At 39.7% G+C, this 25,759-nt stretch overlaps 1 protein-coding gene and 1 pseudogene across 5 annotated transcripts in view; both read left to right on the top strand.

Moving 5' to 3' along the window:
• Window positions 1-2,174: 2,174 nt before the first annotated feature.
• Window positions 2,175-25,759, top strand: part of RBM41 (RNA binding motif protein 41) — a 77,492-nt gene continuing 53,907 nt past the window's right edge. For 3 of the 5 annotated variants that reach the window (XM_061137032.1, XM_061137034.1, XM_061137031.1), the window contains exons 1-5: window positions 2,175-2,256; window positions 5,149-5,265; window positions 5,827-6,019; window positions 6,485-6,689; window positions 8,560-8,631. In XM_061137032.1, coding sequence (XP_060993015.1) covers window positions 2,249-2,256; window positions 5,149-5,265; window positions 5,827-6,019; window positions 6,485-6,689; window positions 8,560-8,631 — 595 coding nt within the window. In that variant the 5' untranslated portion in view covers window positions 2,175-2,248. The remainder of the gene's footprint in view (window positions 2,257-5,148; window positions 5,266-5,826; window positions 6,020-6,484; window positions 6,690-8,559; window positions 8,632-25,759) is intronic. The other 2 variants (XM_061137035.1, XM_061137033.1) reach the window with 1 other exon arrangement.
• Window positions 23,890-25,270, top strand: LOC133052002 (SH2 domain-containing adapter protein B-like; annotated as a pseudogene).

The following is a 25,759-nucleotide window of genomic DNA, read 5'->3' as shown; positions in this document are numbered from 1 at the left end:
TCTTTTTTTTTTTTTTTTTTTTATTATTTTTTTTTTCCAGTGGGTTTTGTCATACATTGATATGAATCAGCCAGGTATCTGAGGCAGTTAATCCTGTGTTCTCACAGGCTGAGTTTCCTCAAGGCTCACCATAAGGATGGCTGCAAGGCTGATGACTGCTAGATGGCAGGTATCTCCTTCGTGAGTTTCCTCAGGGCTCACTGGCTCATGTTGGAAGATTCCAATTGCGGATGACTGATATGGCAGGAAATACTCCATTTCTCAGCTCCTCCCCTCTTGGTCAGGAATTTGACCAGTATTTGGGAGACAGTTCATGATCAAATCTGGTCCCACGGCACTGGAAGGCTCATCCCAGATCAGGAAAAAAATTCTTTGATATGCCACTCTAGTTGCTAAATTTTGGATTGACCCCCATCAATAAGGAAAGATTCTCTGGATCATGTGCCTGATTATGATCCAGGAGACATTTTCCCTCCCATTGCTTCTTCCCATATTTAGAATTACACTATTATAATGATTTTTATGTTATGTTTTTAGCCATGTAAGTTTTGTTCAAGGCCTGGTTACACCCTGGGTATTGTAAGAGACAACAATCTTATAAATTAGACAGGATATAAGTAATGCAGTTAGTGACATTGACAATGACAGTGCATCAAGGAGGCACAGGGCACAAACAATTGGGAAACAAAGACTAAATTAGAACAATGATTAATTAGTTTAAGGGGCAGATTTTCCTTACCCCTGGGAAACACATTTAAACCAGTAATTTTCTTTATATAGAAACCACAAAAACCCTAACCATATCTACCAGTTCACTCAGTTCCCCTGTAACTAATCCTTTTTGTTAACAGCTTTGTGAAGCCATTAGAATTACTTGCATTTATCCAAAAGTCCTTTTTATAAATCTTCTTGAAGGGGAGGCGTTTTTGCAATGGCATCAAAGTGAAATCATAACTATCTATAATAACAAAAAGACTTAAGAAGCCACATTTAAGGCACCTAGGTTACTGCTGTGACATGCCACACTTTCAGATAATAACTAGAATTATGACCATAATACTTTATACCAGGACACATCAAAATTTCATATAATATCTAGAATATCATTTACCATAAAATATAACCTAAGAAGATCTATTACTCATTTGATAACACTTCCCATTGTAATTTAACATACCAAGTGAACCTAATGCGTTTAATGTTTCCTTGGGATGTTTCAAAGGCCCTTTGAAGCATCCCAAAGTTTAGCTAGAGGTCAAAGAAACTTTATTATAATTTGATTTGGGAAGTTTTGTCAAAACAACATCAAAAGGGTTTTAAAACACAACAGGATTATAAGTGTGACAAGGACTTTTAATGGTTTGGTGACCTCGACAATTTGGAGGTATAGAGGTCAGATATTTTATAGTCCATGTACTTTGAAATTTACAAGTCACTTATGAGTGAGATTAAACGCTTTTCTTTTCATATACTTAAGGACATAGTGGAGAAGGAAATGGCAACCCACTCCAGTATTCTTGCCTGGAAAATCCCACGGAGAGGAGCCTGGCAGGGTACAGTCCATAGTGCAAGAATTTGACACGACTCAGCAGCTAAACCACCACCACTAAGGATATATGTATTTCCATTTCTAGAAACTAGGAGCCTATTATCTTAACTAGTATGCTCTATCAGTCTCTTGAGTCATCTTAATTATCAATAAAAACATTCATGGGCTTGAATATATGTGGTTGTCTGATTGTCAGGAAGTACAATGTCTTGTAAGCCTCTGTTAGAGATAGAGGAGAACCATTGGTGCTAGTGATGTGGTCACTCTCTGATCACTCTGACTACACTGCAGAGGGTGGACCAGAGATTCGACTGGAAATAGCAAGTAGGCAGGATGTGGGATAAGAAGTCCTTGAAAGCAGAAGCAGGGTTGATAGGGACACAATCAAGGAAAATTAGAAGGGCCAGGATCTGGTGATACTGGATGAGAGAGTTAAGAAGTCAAAGGCGACTCCTAGGTTTATGAGCTGGATATTTTGGGTGTTATATTTAACCTATACGAGAAATCCAATAGAACTATTCGGGCAATTTACAATATACCGTTTGCTCAGTACGGGCTTTCGATTTGTAGCTCCGCAAGACTACAATTCCCAGAGCACCGCGCTCCACCACAATCCCCTTCGAGTCGGCCGCGTAGAGTTCTGGGACTTGAAGTCCGCGGCCTGTTTTACCCAAGTTAGATCTAGGGGCCTGTGGAAACATGAAGAGGTAAGGGATTGTCTGAGAACAGACGGCGAAGGGCGCTCTGTTCTACCTTTTGACTTTTCAAATGGCTTTTGTTACTTTGGCTTTGGGGTATGTCACGTTCTGGGGAGAGGGTTTCGTGTGAGCGGGAAGACAGAGGAGGAGGGAGAAGGGGAGACGGGCTAGACAGGCCTGTAGGGCGAAGTTCAGGAAGGGCCGCCGCCGTTGCCGGTCCCCGTAGGGATGCCCTCCTGGCACAGGCACCTAGGCAACGGCGCTGGCCCCGGGACAGATGCTGTGGCTCCTTCCTGTTTCAGACCGACCCACTCAGGTAAAAGGGTCTTGACCGATTGATGAAACCAGTCTGGGCCGTAGAAACCCGGGCCAGATCCTTCCTGTCCCGCCGGACCTCCTCTCCCTGCTCAGAAATGGGCTCAGGGTGGGCGCGTTTATGTGCAGTGTTTGTGTTTATAGCGGACTTTTTCGGGCTGAGAGACCGTGTAGTACTTTCAGACCTGAAAGTAAGCAAGTGATACTTTGTTTCTACAAATTTGGAAGCAAAGTACCAAGCCCGTATCCATCTATTGTAAGAAAAGAAAGGCATCGCTGCGAGCAGTTCCCCCTACCGGTTCTGCAGGAAATGGCAGCTTTAGCGTGGCTGATCTTTGTTGAAAGCCTGCGCTTGCAATCGATTACTGACGGTACACGAAACCTTTTTTAAGGCTCCTTATCAAATTAATTTTGTATTCATTTTGCAAGTAGAATAATCACTGGAATAGGGCGGTGCATTTAAATTCTTACAGGTATGATGCTCTCCTGCACCGTTAGTTTCTGCATCTTTTTAAAAAATGTAGTTTCTGATTTTCCCTGCTTCAAAATGCCTTTTAAAAATTGTTTATAATATCTCTCATACATGCAAAATTATGAATATAATAGAGTCGTCCTCACTACAATAGAACATTACCAGTATCAGAAGTCTACTTGTGTGCTCCTGTTTCTCTTCCCTCCCCAAGAGGATCACTATCCAGTATTTTGCCTTAATCATTTCTTTGCTTTTTTCTTTTTAAATAGTTTTGCCACATATGAATTTATATCTAAACAAAATGTCGCTAGTGTTTTTCCATTTTCAACTCTATATAGATACATATTGTATGAATTTTTCTGGCGCTATTTTCACTCTACATTTCTTTTTGAAATTTATGTGTACTGATGTATTTAGCTATGATTTATTCATTTCAAAGCCACTTCAAATTTAGCAAGAACTTTCAGAATTCTAAATAATGAGGAAATAGTAAGATACTTGAAAGGAATTTTTTTAAAACCCTAGGCCTATGTATCTTTTAAAATTTCCCAAAGTTGTTATAAGTCTTTCTAGAGTGTGGGAATTTTCCTTATAATTATGAGAGACACATCTAGGTCTCATCATAACCCCAATAGTAAAGGGCTAAGAAAGGTATTTAGTATTTATTTTCCTCATCGAGTTAACTCACTTTGCTTTTTTCTTTTAAAATCTGTTCTTGCACACTTAAATAGTCCTGCTATTTTTTTATGCTCAGAGTTTTTCATTATTTAGCATTACCTAGATATCCACACAGTAGTGCTTAAGCTATAAAATGTTATGATCCCCTTCACCTTTGCTTCTATACTCTCTCCTTTGGTGATCTCCTCTCTCACAACTCCAGATCCTGACAATACAGATGACTCAAGATTTCCATGCACAGCCTCAGACTCTCATCTATACAACACTTCTCTCTCTCACTTTCCTTCTAGCCAATATCACCTTCTGTCACCTCAGGCTCAGTATGTCTTTGAAGCATTCCTGATACTTCATGCTGGTATTTCAATTGTAATAGTTAGTTGACTCAACATGGCTAAAATGAGAATGACTTCCCTTTCCCAAACCATTTACTCCATCTGGAACTTCCTCTTTAGTTCATTGGTCCCATCGCTCAGTTACACAGCTTGAAATTTGGGGTTATTTTTCACTTCTTCCTTACCCCTATGTTCAAAAGGCATTTCTCATTTAAGCCTTCCTTTCCATTGTCACTATTAGCACTCCACTTTGAACTTTCTTCACCTCACGTTTGATAAATTATATAGTTTCCTAACTAGTTCTTCTGGTTTTGTTCTTACTAATCCATAAAGCTTATTATAACCCATTCATTTTCCTAAACCATCGCTTATACCATGTCACTTAACTGCCTAATAAATTGCCTTCTAATACCTGTACATTAAGGTTGAGACCATTTAGTTGGTGTATTTAAGGCCGTTCACAGTCTAACTATCCCTCTAACAGGATCTCCCAAGGTTGCCATACATGTATGCCAGATAAATTTCTCATTATCCCCCAGAACATACTTCTGTCCCTTCATGCTCTCTCTCCCTATTCTTTCCTTCATCACACAGAGTCCTTCAAATGCCAGTGTAAGAATTACCTTTCCAAAGTCTTCATTTACTACCTTGCCTCCCAGTTATTTCTTCTGTGAACTCCTACTGATTTGGTATATGCTTCTTTATATCTTTCTTCTCTTCTTTCTTTCTCTCTCCTCCTCTCTGTCACTCTCTCCCTGTGCTTTTCATTCTCCCTCCCTCCCTCTCTCCTGTTCTGCCCTCACCCCCAGGCATCTGCATACAACACATCCATATCTATTACTTTTCCCTAAATAAATTGCAAGCTTCTTAATGAGAGGGACTGTGTCTTGCATATCTTTGACTCCATCAGTACCCAGCAGAGTGCATTCATTGTGTATAAACAAGTACTTAGTTAATGTTCGTGGAATGAGTGATAAACAGCAACAAATAGAGAAGTATCTTTGAACAAATGGGATCCCTAATGGTAGATGATATAGCTAAAGAATATATTTTGAGATTCAGTGTCTCTTCTACTTTCCATATATATCCTTGTATCTATTCCAGGGTAAATAGCTGTGTCAAGAGTGATGAGCATGTCCTGGAGGAGCTGGAAACAGAAGGGGAGAGGCAGCTGAAAAGCCTCCTTCAGCATCAACTTGATACCTCTGTCTCCATTGAGGAGTAGGTATTGATTTTGCAAAAAGAGTATCATAGACCCTCAGCTCCAGGTGACAGATACCTCTTCAAGTCTGGGTGGAAGATTTCCTCTCTCACCCCCCTTTCCTTGGCAGATTTCTACTGATTAGTCAGGGTTTTACTACTGTGTCTCTTCTAGGAAGCCTTCCATATCCAACTCTGTCTGGGCTGAGTACCATTCCTGTGTCTTCCTTTAACATTCATAGTACTTATAATCCAGCAGTGTTATTGCCTGCTTACTTGCCTCTCTTCTACAGCTCCTTGCGCAAAGCAGAAACTGTTGTCTTTTTTACTGTTAAGTCCTCATTACCTGGCACAGTGTGTGATGCATAGTAAGTGCTCAGTAAATAAATATTTGATTCAGTCATTTGTTAGTCTTGGACTACTGGTGGAATTCCATATCATTGTAGTAGTTCTTTAACCTAGAAATAGGATGTAAGAGAGAAATTGCCCCTGAGTTTCATTGTGCCTTCTAATGGCAAGCCCCATTTCTGTGCATTGTGGTAACTTGAAGATGTTCTTACTCTCTTCCTGCTTGTTTTGCAGATGTGTATCTAAGAAAGAGAGCTTTGCTCCTGGTACTATGTATAAGCCCTTTGGGAAGGAAGCAGCTGGGACTATGACTTTGTCCCAGTTCCAGACACTGCATGAGAAGGACCAGGAGACTGCTTCTCTCAGGGAACTGGGGCTCAATGAAACAGAAATCTTGATTTGGAAGAGCCATGTTTCAGGTGAAAAGGTGAGTGGGGCAGTTTTTTTTTTGGAGAATAAAATGGACAATTTCTTCATTTGATACTGAGAACCTTTTCATTTTGAGTTCTCACAACACTGTGCTTTGTGTCTAAATCTTTGGTTTTTAAGGTAAGGACGTTGGTAAAAGAGAAGCTGCTCCTTGACTTGGTTTTTTTTTTTTTTTAACAAATGGGATTTTATTTTTTTAATTTTATTTATTTTTGGCTGTACCATGTGGCTTATGGGATCTTAGTTCCCCAACCAGGGATTGAACCTGTACCCTCAGTAGTAAAAGCACAGAGTCCTAACCACTGGACCACCAGGGAATCCCCGCTCCTTGACTTCCTAGCTGACGTATATATAAATGACCATTTTGGGGCCCTGATCATTTTCTTTCTTGTTTAAGGCATCAGATTGTCACTTTCAGGGTGGGTCCTCTGTGATATATGCCGTCTCATTTCTCCAATTTCAGAGGACAAGACTTAGGGCAACCCCTGAAGCAATACAGAACCGTCTTCAAGATATTGAGGAAAGAATCTCAGAGCGTCAGCGCATCCTTTGCCTGCCACAGAGATTTGCAAAGAGCAAACAGCTGACCCGGCGAGAAATGGAAATAGAAAATTCTTTATTTCAGGGAGCTGATCGTCACTCTTTCCTCAAGGCTCTTTATTACCAAGGTATGTGATCACCGCTGACTTGGTACACTCTTTCACTGGCAGAAAGATTTAACATCAGGACCTTAACTATGAAGAGTTAGTGGAGGGAGTGGGGGAAAGATGAACTATCACTACTCTTGAGGAATGTATATATAGTCCCATGAGAAAGACAAATATGTACCTAGTTAGTTGCAGTACACCCTGGAAATTGCTATTGTAGAGGTGTGAATAAAATGCTGAGGGGACCTAAGACATAGAGCATCTAAGTCTAGTTGGGGGAGTCAGGGAGTTTATATTTGTACTTGTACCAAGTCTTGATGGATCAACAGGCATTTGTCAGTAAATAGTGGGAAGAGGGCATTATAGATAGTAGGTGAGTAGGAACAAGATTGTGAAAGAACCTGATGTGTCTAGGGAACAGTGAAAAGTTCATTGTGGCAGGATGTGTAGAACATGGTGAGGACTGGCAGAAGATGACACTGGAAAAGGTAGGTGAGGCTAGATTGTGAAGGGTCCTGAGGTGGAACTATAAATTAGCACAAAATATACAGATAAATGTGTGTCTTAGCCAGAAAGAGTGGATTTAACAGAGAAGTTTTGCTAGGCACTGTGGAAGGTATGCAGAAGTTTAAGAAATGACTTCTTGACTTTGTGCCAGTTGGAATCTAGTTGGAGAGAGAAGTGCACAGCATTTAGTAACAAGGCTAGATACAGTTGTTAAGTGCTGTAGGAGTTCAGAGAAGGAGTTCAGAGAAGTGCATTGATGTGACTAAAGATGGCCTCTCAGAGGAGATAAGATTTAAATATTCTTTTAACACTACCAAGTCTTCAGAAAGGAGAAGGGAGGGTCATTTCACTTGTAGCAGATGTCATGAATTAAGTCATGTTTGGAGATATTGTGAGAGACAAAGTTAAAAAGATAGCTAAAATTTTTGAACTTTATTTGGCAAGTAGTATAGACCTACATGGAGTTAGTTATTCAGTTAGTCATTTTGGGTATAGTTAAGGTCTTTGAACCAGGAGTAACATGATAAAAGCAGTATCTGAACTTGATGAATCTGGCGGCCAGTAAATCAAATACATGAGCAGGAGAACTGGAAGCAGGGAAAACAGTTGAGGAGTAATCACAGTCATTTCTTCAGGAAGAGCTGCACTAGGATGATGGCAAAGAAACTGGAAAGAGAAGTAGGTATGGTTATAAGAGACATTACAAAAGAACAATTGGTAAAACTTGTTGACTGAGAATGAAGGTCAGTAGAGAGGCCTGTGTCAAAGATAACCCAGGTGTTTCAAGGTTGTGTGACTTAACAGTTGGCAACATTAAGAAAACCCTTATGGGGAAATTTTGAGGAAAGATGATGAGTTTGATTTTAAACAGGTTAAATTTATGAGACTGCAGGATCATCCAGTGCAGATACTGAGGAGGCTGTTGGAAATGTAGCAGTGTAGCTCCAGGGAGAGGGCAGAACTAGATTCATAGAATCAGGACTCCTCTATGCTTAGACAATAAAGTCAATAGAATGAGTGAATGGTTTGTTAGAGACAGAGAGACCATAGACATGCAAGAGCAGTGGTGAAGGAAGGAATAAAGAAACAGCTTTTGTGGAGAGACATTATAGCTTGCTGATCAAGAACATGGGCTGTGGAGACAGATTGCTGGGAACATCCTGGCTCCCCCACTTACTATCTAAAGATGTGGGGCAAGTTACAATACTGTGCTTGATTTCCTTCAAGAGAATATTAATAGTAGCTATATTGTAGGGTTGTTAGGATTAAGAGAGGTAATACACGTAATTCACTTAAAGCAGTACCTGGTATTTGGGGTGGGTGGGTAGTGTATGAATCTGTTCTGTTTCCTATCTTTGAAACTCCTTGCTTTACACCTTCACAGCATACCACAAAAAGACAAGTGCAGACAAGTACATGACCTCAATGAAGAGGAAGATAAAATTAGGCACAAAAGGCAAGTCGAGAGTTTTCTTACAGTGTTAGATTTAGGAATGTAACCTAGGGTCCCAGACTTCTAAGTTGAGTTCTTATTTAATTTCATATTCAGTATATGACAATGTTTATAGGACATGATCCACAGGGAACATATTATCCTGATACAGAATATTAAAGAGAGGGGTTAGAAGTTTAAAGCTTTAACATTTAGTGTTGTTGATTTTTTTCTCTATACCTTTTAAGTTATTGTACCAGACATAAAATGACCTTAATGTCTTTTTGATCCTATTTCATAATCCTGAATATTTTTAATCAGTAAAGTATAACTATTGATGATGATGATATAGTAGCTAATATTTTACTTTATTTTTGAAATGAACTTACAATAAAATTGCCTGTTTATTTGGGGGGAGGTGTGTGTACAATTCTGTGAATTGTAAATCATGTTAATCACATAGATTCATGTAACCACCACCACAATCAGGATAGAGAACAGCTCCATCACCCTCAAACTCCTTCATACTATCCATTGAAGTCACTCCCAATTCCACCCGTAATCTCTGGCAATCAATCACTGATCTATTCTCCATCACTGTGATTTTGTCTTTTAGAGAATGTCATACAAATACGAAATGTAATCTTTTGAGAGTGACTTCTTTCATGCAGTGTAGTGCCTTTGAGATTCATCCAAGTTGTATGTATCAATAGTTCATTTTTCCTGAGTAGCATTCTATTGTATGAATGTTTCAAAGTTTGTCTATCCACTCACCCATTCAAGTGCATTTGGGCTGTTTCCAGGTTATGGTGATTATGAATAATACTGATATGAATATTCTTGTACAGGCTTTTGTGTGAACATAAAATTTTTATTTCTCTAAGGTAAATATCTAGGAGTGGGATTACTGGGTCATATGGTAAGTGTTTGTTTAACTTTATAAGAAACTGCCAAACCATTTTCAAGAGTGGCTGAACCATGTTGCATTTTCACCAGCAATGTATGACAGTTCCAATTGCTCTACATCTTTGTCAGCATTTGGTATTGTTGGTATTTATTTTAGTTATTCTAATAGCTGTGAAGTGGTATCTCATTGTAGTTTTAATTTGCATTTCCTTAATGGCTAATGATATTAAACATCTTTTCATATGCTTATGTGCCATCCTTATATCCTATTTGCTGAAGTGTCTGTTCAAATCTTTTGCTGTTTTTCATTGAGTTGTTTATTTTTTCCTGTTGACTTTTGAGAGTTCTTTATATAGTCAAAACACAATTCTCTGTTGGATATATGATTTACAAATATTTTATCCCAGTGTGCAGCTTGTCTTTTCATTCTCTTAACAGTGTCTTCTGCAGAGCAAGCTCTCTTTTATTGTGGTAAAATATACCTAACATAAAATTGACCATTCTAACTATTTTTTAAGTGTACAGTTCTGTGGCATTAAGTATATTCACATTGTTCAGCCATCATCGCCATCCATCTCCAGAACTTGTTCATCTTCCCAAACTGAAACTCTGTACCCATTAAACACTAACTCCCCATTCTCCCGTTGCCTTATCTTCTACCAACCACCATTCTGCTCTCTCTCTATGAATTTGAATATTCTAGGTACCTCATGTAAACAGAATCATACAGCTTTTGTCTTTTTGTGTCTGGCTTATTTCACTTAGCATCCATATTGTAGCATGTATCAGGATTTCCTCCCTTTTTAAGGCTAAATAATATTTTATTGTATGTATCTACTACATTTTGTTAATCTATTCATCTGTCAATAGACACTTATGTAGTTTCTGTCTTTTGGCTATTGTGAATAATGCTGCTATGAACATGGATGTACAACAGTCTGTTCCAGTCCCTGCTTTCATTCTTTTGAATTTGTTAAGTGGGATTGCTGGATTATATGGTAATTCTATGTTTAATCTTTTGAGGAACCACCATACTGTTTGCCATAGAGACTATACTGTTTTAAATTCATGCCAGCAATGTACAAGGATGTCTTTTGTCCGTTTTTAAATGGGTTGTTTGTTGTTAAGTTGCAGGAGTTCTTTATGTATTCTGGATATTACTCCCTGTTCAGATATATGATTTGCAAATATTTTCTCCTATTCTATGGGTTGCCTTCTTATTCTGTCAATAGTATCCTTTGATGCACAAAAGTTTTTATTTTTGATAAAGTCAAGTTTGTCTATTTTTTGTTCCCTGTGCTTTTGTTGTTATATCCAGTAAATCTTGCCAAGTCTAATGTCATAAACCATTTTTCCTATGTTATCTTCAAAAAGTTTTATAGATTTGGCTCTTATGTTTAGGTCTTTGATCCATTTTGAGTTAACTTCATATATAAGGGGTCCAACTTCATTTTTTGCATGTTTGATATCCAGCTTTTCCGGTACTACTTGTTGAAATGACTACCTTTCCTCATTGAATGATCTTGGCACACTCTCTGAAAATCATTTGAGTGTAAATGAAACAGTATATTTCCAGACTCTCCATTCTATTCCATTGGTATATATGTCTGTCTTTATGTTAGTACCACACTTTTTAAACTACTGTAGATTTGTAGTAAACTTTGAAATCAGGAAATATGAGACCTCCAACTTTGCTCTTCTTTTTCAAAATTGTTTTCATTGTTTGAGTCCCTTGAGATTCCATATGAATTTTAGGATAGATTTTTCGATTTCCTTTTTTTCTGGCCTTGCCACATGGTTTGTGGGATCTTAGTTCCCTTACCAGGGATCGAATCCAGGCCCACAGCAGTGAAAGCACCGAGTCTTTAACCACTGGACTGCCAGGGAATTCCCAGGTTTTTCTATTTCTGCAAAAAACATCATTGAGATTTTGATAGTATTGCTTTGAATTTGTATATCACTTTGGGTGGTACTGACAACAATTCTAAATCTTCAGTCCATGAACACAGAATGTCTTTGTATTTATTCATGTCTTTCAGCAAAATTTTGTAGTTTTCAGTGTGCAAATTTTTTGCTTCAGAGCAAATATTTTAAATTTTGATACAATCCAGTTTATCCATTTTTTTCTTTTATGGATTGTGCGTTTTTATGTCTGAAAACTAACACTAGATTTTATGAAAAAGGATTTATTCCTTTATTTTCTTCTAGCAGTTTTATAATTGTATATCTTACATTTAAGTCTATGATCCACTTTGACTTAATGTTTATATAAGGTGTGAGGTTTATGTTAAGGTACACTTTTTTGCTTATGAATATCCGATTATCCAGTACTAATTGTTGAAAAGAGTATTCTTTCTCCATTTACTTGCCTTTGCATTTTTGTCAGAAATCTATTGGGTATATATTTGTCTTAATAATTAACATCATAGTTAATGGTGAAAGATTGAAATCATTCTTCCAATACCAAGAATAAGACAAGGATGTCCACTCTCGCCACTTCTGTTTACAGTGAAATGAAATTAGAAATCAATAATAGATGGACATTTAGGAAATTTACAAATATGTGGAAATTATTTAACACTCTACCAAACAACCAAGGATCAAAAAGAAGTTGCAAGGGACATTAGAAAATACTTTGAGATGAATGAAAACAAAATATACCAAAACTTTAGGAATGCAGTAGAAGAGGTACTCAAGGGGCTATTTAAAGCTGAAAATGCCCGTATTAATAAATAGGAAAAACCTCAAATTTATAACCAAAACTTCCATCTCAAGAAACTACAAAAATTTGTCCAAACCCATTGGATATATGATACCAAGAGTAAATGGTAAACTATAGACTTGGAGTAATTATGATATGTCAGTGTAGGCTCATCATTCGTAACAAATGTCCCACTCTGGTGGGAGGTAATGAGGGAGACTGAACATGTGTGGGGTCAGGGGAATAGGTGGGAAATCTCTACAACTTCCCCTCAATTTTGCTGTGAAGCTACAGCTACTCTAAAAAAATTGAAGTTTAATGAAAAAAGCTACAAAAAGAAGGCAAATAAACCCAAATCTAGCTTAAGGAAAGAAATAAAGATTAGCAAAAATAAATGAAAAATTAGTAAAAAAAAAAAAAAAATAGAGAAAATCAAGAAAACCAAAAGCTGGCTCAATGGAAAGAGCAATAGAATTCACAGTCCTTTAGTTAGACTTACCAAGGAAAAAAGGGAGACTCAAATTTCTTGTACTCTGCTTTACTTTCTTTTTTGCATCAAGTATCTTTTTCTATCCTTTTACTTTCAACTTTTTAAAAAACCAAAGTGTCTCTTATAGACAGCAAATAGTTATTTAGATCATGTTTTTTTTTAAATCCCTTCTTCCAATTATGTAGAGTGTTAATTTATATTTAATGCATTTAAGTGGAGTCTGTTGATAAGGTAGGTTCTACATCTGCCATTTTGCTATTTATTTTTGATGTTTGGTATCTTTTTGTTCCTCTATTACTCCATTTATTCCTTCATGTTAAGTAAGCTTTTACAGTGTGTCATCTTAATTAACTTGTTGCTTCTTTTACTATTTTCATTACTCTTTTAGTAATTTGCCCTGGGGATTATAATTAACACCTTAGCTTGAACAATTTTGTTTGTATTAGTGCCAACTTAATTTTAATAATGTTCAAAAACTTCATTCCTATTTGCCTATGTTCTGTCCTTGCTCCTTTGTACTATTATTGTCATACAAATGACATATTTCTAGATTTTAAGCCTATCAACAGAGTTTTATCATTATTGCTCTATGTGGTTATCTTTTATCTTTTAAGTCAGATGGAACAACAACAACAAAAAAGTACAGGGATAAAAACGTTTATACTGTTTTTAATGTTTACCTATGTAGTCAACTTTACTAGTGTCCTTTCTTTGGGTAAATTTGAGTTACTATTTAGTGTCCATTTATTTCAGTCTAAAAGACTCCCTATAGTTTTTCTTATAGGGCAGATCATCTTGTAGTGAACTCTGTTTATCTTGGGATGTTTTAATTTCTCCTTTAGTTTTACATTATAGTTTTTTGCTGGACGTTGAATTTTTGGTTGGCAATCTTCTTCTTTTAGCAGATCAAATGTATCATCTCAATTGCCTTTTGGCCCCTTGTAATTTCTATTGAGAAGTCAACTATTAATCTCAGAACCCCTTGTCCATCATGAGCCTCTTCTTACTGCCTTCAAGATCTGTTCTTCATCTTCTACATTTGACAGTTTGACTACTTGTCTAAGTGTCTTTTTGGACAGACTCCACATAGGTATCTTTCGAATTCATCCTACTTGGAGTCCGTTGAAGGTCCATGATGTATGGATTAGTGTTTTTCATCAATTTGGGGAAGCTTTCGACCATTAACTCTTCAAATATTCTTTTTGTTTCTTCTTCTGAGAGTCCATTATGCATGTGTTGGTAGGCTTGCTTGTCTCCCATAGGTTCCCAAGTCTCTGTTGTCTTTTTCGTCATTCTTTTTTCTTTCTGCTCGTCAAATTTAGTAAGCTTCCTCAGATGCTGTAGTTGACATATCTTCAGGTTTGCTGATTCTTCTGTCAATTTACATCTCCTGTTGAGCCCCTCTAGTATATTTTTCATCTCAGTTATTATACTGCTTGAAAATTTCTATTTGATTCTTTATGATAATTTCTACCTTTATTTTTATTCTCTATTTGGTAAGATATTCTAAAACATTCTTTAGTTCTTTTATGCATGGTTTCCTTTGTTTGAATAACGTATGATAACGATTTAAAGTTTTTTTCTGAGAAGCCCAATGTGCTTCCTCAGGAGAGTTTCTATCAACTGTTTCTTTTTTCCTGTGTATGGATCATACTTTCTTGGTTTTAAGGTGGGGAGTGTTTTGTTTTGCTTTTTTTCAATGCCTTTGTCATCTCAGGCTGCTATAACAAAGTACCAAACTGGGTGACTTGTAAACAACAGAGATGTATTTCTCATAGTTCTAGAGGCTGGAAATCTAGGATCAGGGTTCCAGCATGGTCTAGTTCCAATAAGAACCCTCTTATGGGTTTCAGACTGCTGAATTCTTACTGGATCCTCACCTGGTAGAGAGCAGAGAGAGGAAGCAAGCTCTCTGATGACTCTTTTTTTTTCTGATGACTCTTATAAGGGCATTAATCACATACATGAGGGCTCCACTCTTAGGACCTTATCTAATCCTAATTAGTACTCAAGCATCCCCACTTCCTATTACTATCATATTGACGGGTGGGGATTCAACATATGAATTCATGGGGGGCACAAATATTCAGTCCCTTACAGTCTTATAATTTTATTGTTGAAAATTAGACATTTAAAATAATATTATGTGACAACTCTGAAAAGTCAGTCAACCCCTCCCCACCCAGGGTTTGTTGGTTGCTGTTTGTTTGTTTAGTGATGTTCCTGGACCAATTCTGTCAATTTTTAATTCTTTGTCATTTAAAGTCACTGAAGTCTCTGTCCAGTTAGCATAGTGAGCCACTAATGATTGGAGAGAGTTTTTCTTAAATGTCTTGAATCAAAAAGTATATAAGCCTTTATCAAGGAGCTGTGTGTGTGTGTGTGTGTGTGTGTGTGTGTGTGTGTGTGTGTGCACTCTTTCAGTGCTCAAGGAAGCAGTTTGCAACTCTGTCTTAGACTTCACTTCCTGCTTATGCTAAGCCTCGAGATCAGTTAGAAGTGAGAGATTAGTGACTTCTGAGGCCCTCACTTTCCTTGGCATACACTTACACATGCACATGTATCTCACTGTGACTTTGATTTGCATTTCCCTGATGATTAGTGATGGTGAGCACCTTTTCATATACCTATACAAATGTTGACCATTTGTATATCTGCTGTGGAGAAATGTCTATTCAAATATTTGGTCCATCTTTAAATCAGGTTTTAGTTTTATGCCATTGAGTTGTAGGTATTTCCTATATGTTTTGGATATTAACCCCTTAACAGATATGTAGTTTGCAAATACAGATGACTCTTGAACAACATAGGGGTTGGGGATGCTGATGCTCCAAGCAGTCAAAAATCCATGAATAACTTTATAATCAGCATTCTATATCCATGGTTTCACATCTATAGATTAAATCAACCACAGATCTTGTAGTACTATAGTGTATATATTTACTGCAAAAAAAAAACTGCATTAAGTAGACCTGTACAGTTCAAACTGGTGTTGTTCAAGAGTCTACTGTATATTCTCCCATTCAATAAGTTTCCTTTTTACTCTATTCTTTCTTTTGCTATGATAAAGCTTTTTAGTTTGATGTAGTCCCACTTCTCTATTTTTGCTTTCATTACCTGTGTTTTGGAGGTTATAGCCAATAATATTGCCAACACTAATGTCAAGAGGCTTTCTCCCTGTGTTTTCAATAAGAGTTTTAGAATTCAGATCTTATGTTTAAGTCTTTAATCTGTTTTGAATTGAGCTTTGTGAAAGGCATAAGATAAGGGTACAGTTTCACTTTTTTGCATGTGGATATACACTTTTCCCAGCACCATTTGTTGAAGAGACTATCCTTTCCTGATTATGTATTCCTGGCACCCTTGTCAAAGATCAGTTGACTATACATGTGTAGTTTATTTCTGGGCTCTCTATTCTTTTCCACTGGTTCACATATCTGTCTTTAAGCCACTACCTTATTGTTTCAGTTGCTGTAGCTTTGTAATCCATTGTGAAACCAGTAAGTGAGATCCTTATTCCCTGTGTTTCATTTTAAGTTTTTTTTGTTTGTTTGTCAGCCTCCTCTTAGCTCTAGCTGGTAATGCCACTCAAGTAGCTGCAGGGTTAAATAAGCTCCATTGATTGCTCTTGACATGATCTATGTATGAACCAAGTCAAAGACAAACCCTCAGAATGTAGCTTTTCAGTTTAATTCAGTCACTCAGTCATGTTCAACTCTTTACGACCCCATTGACTGCAGCACGCCAGGCTTCCCTGTCCATCACCAACTCCCAGAGCTTGCTCAAATTCATGTCCATCGAGTTGGTGATGCTATCCAACCATCTCATCCTCTGTCGTCCCCTTCTCCACCTGCCTTCAAACTCTCCCAGCATCAGGGTCTTTTCCAGTGAGTCAGTTCTTCACATCAGGTGGTCAAAGTACTGGAGCTTCAGCTTGAGCACCAGTCCGTCCAATGAAGGACTGAAGGACTGATTTCCTTTAGGATTGACTGGTTTGATCTCCTTGCAACCCAAGGGACTCTCAAGAGTCTTCTCTAACACCACAGTTCAAAGGCATCAATTCTTTGGTGCTCAGCTTTCTTTGTAGTCTAACTCTCACATCCATACATGACTACTGGAAAAACCATAGCTTTGACTAGATGAACCTTTGTTGGCAAAGTAATGTCTCTACTTTTCAATATGCTGTCTAGGTTTGTCATAGTTTTTCTTCCAAGGAGTAAGCATCTTAATTTCATGGCTGCAGTCACCATCTGCAGTGATTTTGGAGCCCAAAAAAGCAAAGTATCTCACTGTTTCCATGGTTTCCCCATCTATTTGCCATGAAGTGATGGGACCAGGTGCCATGATCTTAGTTTTTTGAATGTTGAGTTTCAAGCCAGCTTTTTCACTCTCCTCTTTCACTTTCATCAAGAGGCTCCTCAGTTCCTCTTCACTTTCTGCCTTAAGGGTGGTGTCATCTGTGTATCTGAGGTTATTGATATTTCTCCCAGCAATTCTGATTCCAGCTTGTGATTCATCTAGCCTGGCATTTCTCATGATGTACTCTGCATAAGAAGTTAAATAAGCAGGGTGATAATATATATCCTTGATGTACTCCTTTGCCAATTTGGAACCAGTCCATTGTTCCATGTCCAGTTCTAACTGTTGCTTCTTGACCTGCATACAGATTTCTCAGGAGGCAGGTAAGGTGGTCTGGTATTCCTCTCTTTAAGAATTTTCCACAGTTTGTTGTGATCCACACAGTCAAAGGCCTTGATGTAGTCAATAAAGCAGAAGTAGAAGAAAGTCAAATAGTGACGTTTCTCTGAGGATGGAAGCTCTGGAACTGCTCTGCTTTCTTCAATTTAAGTTAGGCTGATGCTTTTCACAACTATCATAGGAGCTGCTGAAAAACTGGAGAGAGGGAAATGGGATTATGGAAAGTTAAAATGCAACAAATCTTACTATACTTATTGCAACTCAGCTGTTTTTCTTGAATACTGTTCCTCGTATTGTTATAAGCCTTTACTTAATTTCCAGACTTACCAAAAGTTTTATTTTGACAACTTTTCCTGGTGTTCTTTTTGCTTTTATGGAGCAGCAGATTTTCAGAGGTCTTTACTCCAACATTCCAGAATTACTTTCCATTTTACTTTTATCCTATTTATATTATATTTGAAAGTGAGTTTCATATTTTGAAAAAAAGCAAGTTTCTTATAGAAGGTAATTGGATCCTTTTTTTTCACTTCCTTATTGAGTTGTCTTTTACATACCATAAAATTCATTTTAAATGTACAATTGAGTGGTTCATAGTAAATTTACAGAATTGTTCAACCGTCACTACAAGTGAATTTTAGAACATTTTCATCACCCCAGAGATTGTTCTCAGTTACTGTTTTTACTCCCAGCCCAGGGAGCCACTAATCCACTGCCTATCCATATGGATTTGCCTATTCCAGACATTTCCTATAAATGGAATCACATAATATAATCATATCATATACTATATGACCTTCTTTAACTTAACACAGTGTTTTAATTATTTCTAGAACTAGTATTTTTCCCAGTGCTGAGGGATTTCCCAGTTCTGAAGGACTTTGTGTACAAGCCAAAGACATCATCAACAGTCAACCAGGCAGTTAACTCCATTGTAGCCTTCACTCCCTGCCTGTGCAGAAACTCAATATTAGACTAATGTTGTCAGTGGTGAGAGCTCAGGGATTTTTCAGGTCTTTCCTGAGCACACACAAAGCTCTGGCCATGTGGACAGCTCTGTGCATGTGCATGGCCTTTTAGATTCTTCAAAATGTGTCAGGGCCCCTAACGACGTTTTATTCCCTGGGATTGCCTTCTAAGCATGTTGGTAACCTATTGTTTGTCTCAACTCCACCACCTCAGATAGCCACAAAATTCAACAAGTGCCTCCGATTGTTTTTGACAGGAGTTCTCAGGCTGTTAGCACTGGATGAACTTTGAACCAGGTCAGATAAAGAGAACATTGCTTGTGAGATTTACTAGATAGATCAAGTAATGACAGTTCTCTGGGAATGGGGCTTTGAAGGAACTCCAACTCTGTTTTCCTTCTTTAGTGGTTTTCTCTGTGACATGGGGTTGTTGGTTTTCAAGGTTACTACAGACCTGGGAACATTTCAGGCAAAGATGGGCACAATAAAGGACAGAAATGGTATGGACCTAACAAAAGCAGAAGATATTAAGAAGAGGTGGCAAGAATACACAGAAGAATTGTACAAAACAGATCTTCACAACGCAGATAATCACAATGGTGTGATCACTCACCTAGAGCCAGACATCCTGGAATGTGAAGTCAAGTGGGCCTTAGAAAGCATCATTACGAACAAAGCTAGTGGAGGTGATGGAATTCCAGTTGAGCTATTTCAAATCCTAAAAGATGATGCTGTGAACGTGCTGCACTCAATATGCCAGCAAATTTGGAAAACTCAGCAGTGGCCACAGGACTGGAAAAGGTCAGTTTTCATTCCAATCCCTAAGAAAGGCAATGCCAAAAAAGCTCAAACTACTGCACAATTCCACTCATCTCACACACTAGTAAAGTAATGCTCAAAATTCTCCAAGCCAGGCTTCAGCAATACGTGAACCATGAACTTCCAGATGTTCAAGCTGGTTTTAGAAAGGTCAGAGGAACCAGAGATCAAATTGCCAATATCCGCTGGATCATCGAAAAAGCAAGAGAGTTCCAGAAAAACATCTATTTCTGCTTTATTGACTACACCAAAGCCTTCGACTATGTGGATCACAATAAACTGTGGAAAATTCTGAAGGAGATGGGAATACCAGACCACCTGACCTGCCTCTTGAGAAACCTGTATGCAGGTCAGGAAGCAACAGTTAGAACTGGACATGGACCAACAGACTGGTTCCCAATAGGAAAAGGAGTATGTCAAAGCTGTATATTGTCACCCTGCTTATTTAACTTATATGCAGAGTACATCATGAGAAACGCTGGGCTGGAAGAAGCACAAGGTGGAATCAAGATTGCTGGGAGAAATATCAATAACCTCAGATATGCAGATGACACCACCCTTATGGCAGAGAGTGAAGGGGAACTGAAAAGCCTCTTGATGAAAGTGAAAGAGGAGAGTGAAAAAGCTGGCTTAAAGCTTAACATTCAGAAAACTAAGATCATGGCATCTGGTCCCATCACCTCATGGGAAATAGATGGGGAGACAGTGGAAACAGTGGCTGACTTTATTTTTTTGGGCTCCAAAATCACTGCAGATGGTGACTGCAGCCATGAAATTAAAAGACGCTTACTGCTTGGAAGGAAAGTTATGACCAACCTAGGCAGCATATTAAAAAGCAGAGACATTACTTTGCCAACAAAGGTCCATCTGGTCAAGGCTATGGTTTTTCCAGTGGTCATGTATGGATGTGAGAGTTGGACTGTGGAGAAAGCTGAATGCCGAAAAATTGATGCTTTTGAACTATGGTGTTGGAGAAGACTCTTGAGAGTCCCTTGGATTGCAAAGAGATCCAACCAGTCCATCCTGAAGGAGATCAGTCCTGGGTGTTCATTGGACGGACTGTTGCTGAAGCTGAAACTCCAATACTTTGGTCACTTCATGCGAAGAGTTGACTCATTGGAAAAGACCATGATGCTGGGAGGGATTGGGGGCAGGAGAAGGGGACAACAGAGGATGAGATGGCTGGATGGCATCACCGACTTGATGGGCATGAGTTTGAGTAAACTCCGGGAGTTGGTGATGGACAGGGAGGCCTGGCGTGCTGCAATTCATGGGGTCACAAAGAGTCGGACACGACTGAGCGACTGAACTCGCTGACTGACTGACAGACCTGGGGAAAAAGGATGAGGAAAAGGCAAGTTAAAATGCCATAAAACTTATCATTCTTACTGATATTCAGCTATTTTTCTTCAATAGATGTTTCCCAGATTACTACAAGCCTTTGATTAATTTTCAGAGTTCTGAAAACAAGTTGATTTTGACAGTTTCTGTCAGTGTTCTCTTTTAAGAGATTCTTAACTCTGCCATTTTCACTGACACCACCTTTTTTAACAGCATTTTCTGAAGCTTAAGCGTTTGTGATTTTGATGAAATCTAATTTTTTTTTATGACTTCTGCTTTTGATCTTGTAACTAAGATTTCTTTCTAACCCAGGGTCATAAAGATTTTCTTCATATGTGTTCTTCTAGAAGATATATAGTTTTAGCTCATACATTTAGGTCTGTGAACCATTTTTAATTAATTTCTGAATTACACATAGGGTGTAAGGTTGTGTGTTTGTGTGTGTGTGTGTGTGTGTGTACATGCTCAGTTGTGTCCTATTCTTTGCGACCCCATGGACTGTAGCCCACCAGGCTCCTCTGTGCATGGGATTTCTCAGACAAGAATACTAGAGTGGGTTGCCGTTTCTTTCTCCAGGGGATCTTCCTAACCCAGGGATCGAACCCACGTCTCCTGCATTGCAGGCAGATTCTTTACCACTGAGTCACCTGGGAAGCCTGGTGTAAGGTTAGGGTTACATTAATCTCTTTGCATATGTATGTCCAATAGTCCTGCTACTTTTCATTGAAAAGATGATCCTTTCCAAATTAAACTGTCTTGGTACTTTTTAAAGAAAATCAATTAACCATAAATTTATGGGTTTTTAAACTTTTTGTCCTTATTCCTCTACTTTCTTTACCCTTTTACTTTTCAGCAGTTTGATTATGATTGTGCTGTGTCTGGGCATGAGTTCTTTGTTATTTCAAATTCTAAATTTCTTACCTATTCCAAATTTTGCTTTGTAGTTTTCACTGTTGTCATGTACTCTATGTAGTCTCTCTAGTTTTGTAGCTATATTCAGTGGGAGAGGCAAGGTGAAGTACGCTTACTTAATCTTACCTGGAGAGAGAATTCCTAATGGCTAATAATTTTGAGGGCTTATTTGTGCTAGTCCTTATGCTTAGCATTTTGCACATTAACTCATTTAAACCTTACAGTAGCCCTATAAGATAGTATCTATATTACAGATAATGAAATAGAACTTCTGAAAGAATGAATTTCTCAAGGTCAGTTATTAAATAACCAGGCTAGAACTTAAATCTAGGTCTGTTCTTAATATGAAAGTCTGTGCTCTTGATCATGGCATTTGTATACATGATTTTAAAAGATTTTTTGTTTTTTTTTTTAAGTGTAATTTTACTGTATCTTGAGATAACACTGTGTGTTTTTATGTTTAAGTAATACATATCCCATTTTCTAACCTTAAATCAGTGGGAAAACAACATATAGTCTCCCTAGAAATATACTTCTTCTGAAATCTTAAACTCCATACTGCTCCATAACCTTTCTCTTATCCTTCTGGCTCTCACAACTCTCTTAACAATCATTTTACCACTCTTTCAACACGGTTAAAATCTCCAGCTCCTTGATCTTTTTTTCTTCTCCCAATCTGTCATCCCCTTCCTGTTGCCTCTTCCTTCCACATCTCGCTTAGACTCCATCATCCATTATTTAACCAAGTTATTGCCACTGAGTCATTTTCCTTGCTTCTTTTTTTTTGTGCATCATACCCACCCAGCAAATCCTCAACCCTGAATCAATCCAACTGATTACTTTCTTTATTGCTGCATGATGGATTTTGAGCACTACTAAAGAAAAATAGTATAACTGTGTTGATTAGTGCCTCTACGAATTCCTCATCTCTGGTATCATCTAGAGCCTTCTTTCTTGTTTGGCAATGTCTCCTAGTCTCTGGTCAGCTCTCTGTTTCATTCCTTAAAAATGCTATTTTAGATCTTCATTACTATTTCCTATCCTACTGCTATTTCATTATTTTTAGCAGGTAGTCTTCTTTCCTATTTCAAAGGAAACAATACCATCAGTAAGAACCTTCATCTACTTTCTGCCTGACTCTGCTAATTTCTGTATCCTAGCCATCATTTTCTTCCATTTCAAATCAGTGCTGGGGACATCCTTCCTGCCAAAGGTTAATATTTATTCCTTTGTGCTAGATCCTCTCCCTCTTATCTCCCCAGGGACCTCAGTCAGCTATCCACAATATTACTTCTTTCCTTTCAATAATTTCACATGATTTGTACCATTTGCCAGTGTCCATGATGTACCTACTCCTACTGTGAACTATCTTTTAAAAAGTGATAAAAAAATGCCCTTCAGTTGTTTTGCTACTTGAGCAAATAATATGTTTAGATTCCCTCCCTTCACTGTATACCATAACAAGTAGCAATTGGTTTAATCAATGAAATATAAAAATTGAAGCCCAAAAAAGATAGGGTTAAAGTACATATGTTAATATTTTTAATATCCAAATGGGAAAATATTTTTCTAGTATTTAATGAAAAATTTTAAACCCACAGAAAGGTTGAAAGAATTTTATCACAAACACCCAGTGATGGCTGGCTAGATTATATCATTAATATTTTACTGGTTTATCACATCTGTCTATCCCTCTATCCATCTATTAAACCATCTTACTTTATTGATTTATTTAAATGGATCACCAGTGTAAACACATGTACCCCTAAATATGTCAATATATATATTGTTAGCTAAAAATATATTTTCTTTTGATGTAAAATTTCCATGCAATGAAATGCACAAAACTTAAGTATTCATTTGCTGACTTTTGACTTGTGTATACATCTTTGTAGTGATGTGTTGGCAAATATTTAGCAGCCAGCTCTCCAGAAAAAAAGATTCTTATCTGTATCATTTGCCAGTTCATGATATACATATTCCTACAATGGCCAATTTCAAGGTACCGATGTGTTATCACACAATTATTGGACAGACCGTGTTCAACATACCTGCATCTGTGTGACCTAACACATAAAAGGTTACCATCGGAACGCCCCTCGCCGGGGCCGGGCCGGGGTGCCGAGGGACCTGGGCGGCATCACTGACCCCCGAATGGCCGCGGCGGCGGACCCGGCTCCCACGCCGCAGCCCTAGGCGGCCTCTTGCCATGGCCAAGTGGCTGAACAAGTACTTCAACTTGGGCAACAGCAAGACCAAGAGTTCCCCGCAACCACCGCAGCCTGACTACCGCGAGCAGCGGCGCCAAGGCGAGCGGCCCTCGCAGCCGCCCCAGGCCATGCCACAGGCCCCCGCTGCTGCCTCCGCGTCCTGCGGTACAGCCGCCGCCTCCTGCGTCTCGGCCTCGTCGGGATCGCTGCCCAACGACAGCGGCAGCACGAGCGACCTCATCCGCGCCTACCGCGCACAGAAGGAGCGCGACTTTGAGGACCCCTACAACGGGCCTGGCTCGTCGCTGCACTAATTGTGGGCCATGTGCCGCCTGGACTACTGTGGCGGCGGGGAGCCGGGTGGGAGCCAGCGCGCCTTTTCCGCCTTATCCGCGTCGGGCGCCGCGGGCTGCTGCTGTGCCTCCTCCGGCGTGGGCGCCGCCGCGGCCGCGTCCTCGTCCTTGTCCTCTGGCTCCCCGCATCTCTACCGCAGCAGCAGCGAGCGGCGGCCTGCCACCCCGGCCGAAGTGCGCTACATCTCCCCGAAGCATCGCCTCATTAAGGTGGAGAGTGCCGCGGGCTGTGCCGGGGACCCCCCAGGGGCCACCTGCTCCGGCGGCTGTACCTGGAGCCCGACGGCCTGCGGCGGCAAGAAACTACTCAACAAGTGTGGCGCCTCGGCCGCGGAGGAGAGCGGTGCCGGCAAGAAGGACAAGGTGACCATCGCTGATGATTACTCGGATCCCTTTGATGCCAAGAATGATCTCAAAAGCAAAGCAGGAGCGGGAGAGAGCGCAGGCTACATGGAGCCCTATGAGGCCCAGAGGATCCTGACTGAGTTCCAGAAGCAGGAAAGCGTCCGGTTGAAGCACAAAGGCATCCAGTTGTACGACACCCTTTATGAACCCGAGGGCCAAAGCGTGGACTCGGACGCAGAGAGCACGGTCAGCCCCCGGCTCCGGGAGAGCAAGCTGCCCCAGGATGACGACAGGCCCGCCGACGAGTACGATCAGCCATGGGAGTGGAACCGGGTCACTATCCCAGCTCTGGCAGCCCAGTTTAATGGCAGTGAGAGGCGGCAGTCATCCCCCTCGCCTTCCCGGGATCGGCAGCGCCAGCTTCGAGCTCCCAGAGGTGGCTTCAAGCCCATCAAACATGGGGGCCCTGAGTTCTGTGGGATCCTGGGAGAGAGAGTGGATCCTGCTGTGCCACTGGAGAAGCAAATATGGTATCACGGAGCCATCAGCAGGGGCGACGCTGAGAACCTGCTGCGCCTCTGTAAGGAGTGCAGCTACCTTGTCCGGAACAGCCAGACCAGCAGACACGACTACTCCCTCTCCCTGAAGAGCAACCAGGGCTTCATGCACATGAAACTGGCCAAAACCAGAGAAATACGTCCTGGGTCAGAACAGCCCCCCGTTCGACAGTGTCCCAGAGGTCATCCACTACTACACCACCAGGAAGCTGCCCATCAAAGGCGCCGAGCACCTGTCCCTCCTCTACCCCGTGGCAGTGCGGACCCTGTGAGCCCCGCCCCGCCCCTCCGGGGCCCGGACGGGAAGGAGCCGGCGGCCCCGCCGCCGCTGCCAGCGTGTCCAGTTCATGTCGTTTGTATGGTACTAGCACACCACTGCATGTCTTAGAATGCTGTCGCCCCTTGCGGGGGGCTGGAGAAGGCCTGGATAGAGACTGACTGACAGCCAGCGCGCCGCCCCAGCCCCCACCCCCAGCCCCTCCTCGAGTTTCTGTGAATTAAAATATTTGCAAATCCAAAAAAAAAAAAAAAGGTTACCGTCACTCCCAGAAAGTTTCATCATACTTCTTCTCAGTAACTCTTACCCCACTCTCCCAGAGGCATTTTGATTTTTTTCCATTATAGGTTAGTTTTGCCTCTTATAGAACTTCAGATAACTGTAACCATACACTTACATTCTTTGTGTAAGATTCTTTTAACTTAACACGTTATAATGTATAATGTTTTTGAGATTCATTGATACTGTGTGTATCAATAATTTTGCCTTCTCACTATGAAACAAAATTTCTTGGAAGAGTTTTCTAAAATCACTGTTAGTTTCCTAACGCTGCCATAACAAATCTAGTGGCTTAGAAC

This window comes from Dama dama, chromosome X (assembly GCF_033118175.1).
Source record: "Dama dama isolate Ldn47 chromosome X, ASM3311817v1, whole genome shotgun sequence".
Lineage (NCBI taxonomy): Eukaryota > Metazoa > Chordata > Mammalia > Artiodactyla > Cervidae > Dama > Dama dama.
This window is presented reverse-complemented; position numbering and strand designations above follow the sequence as displayed.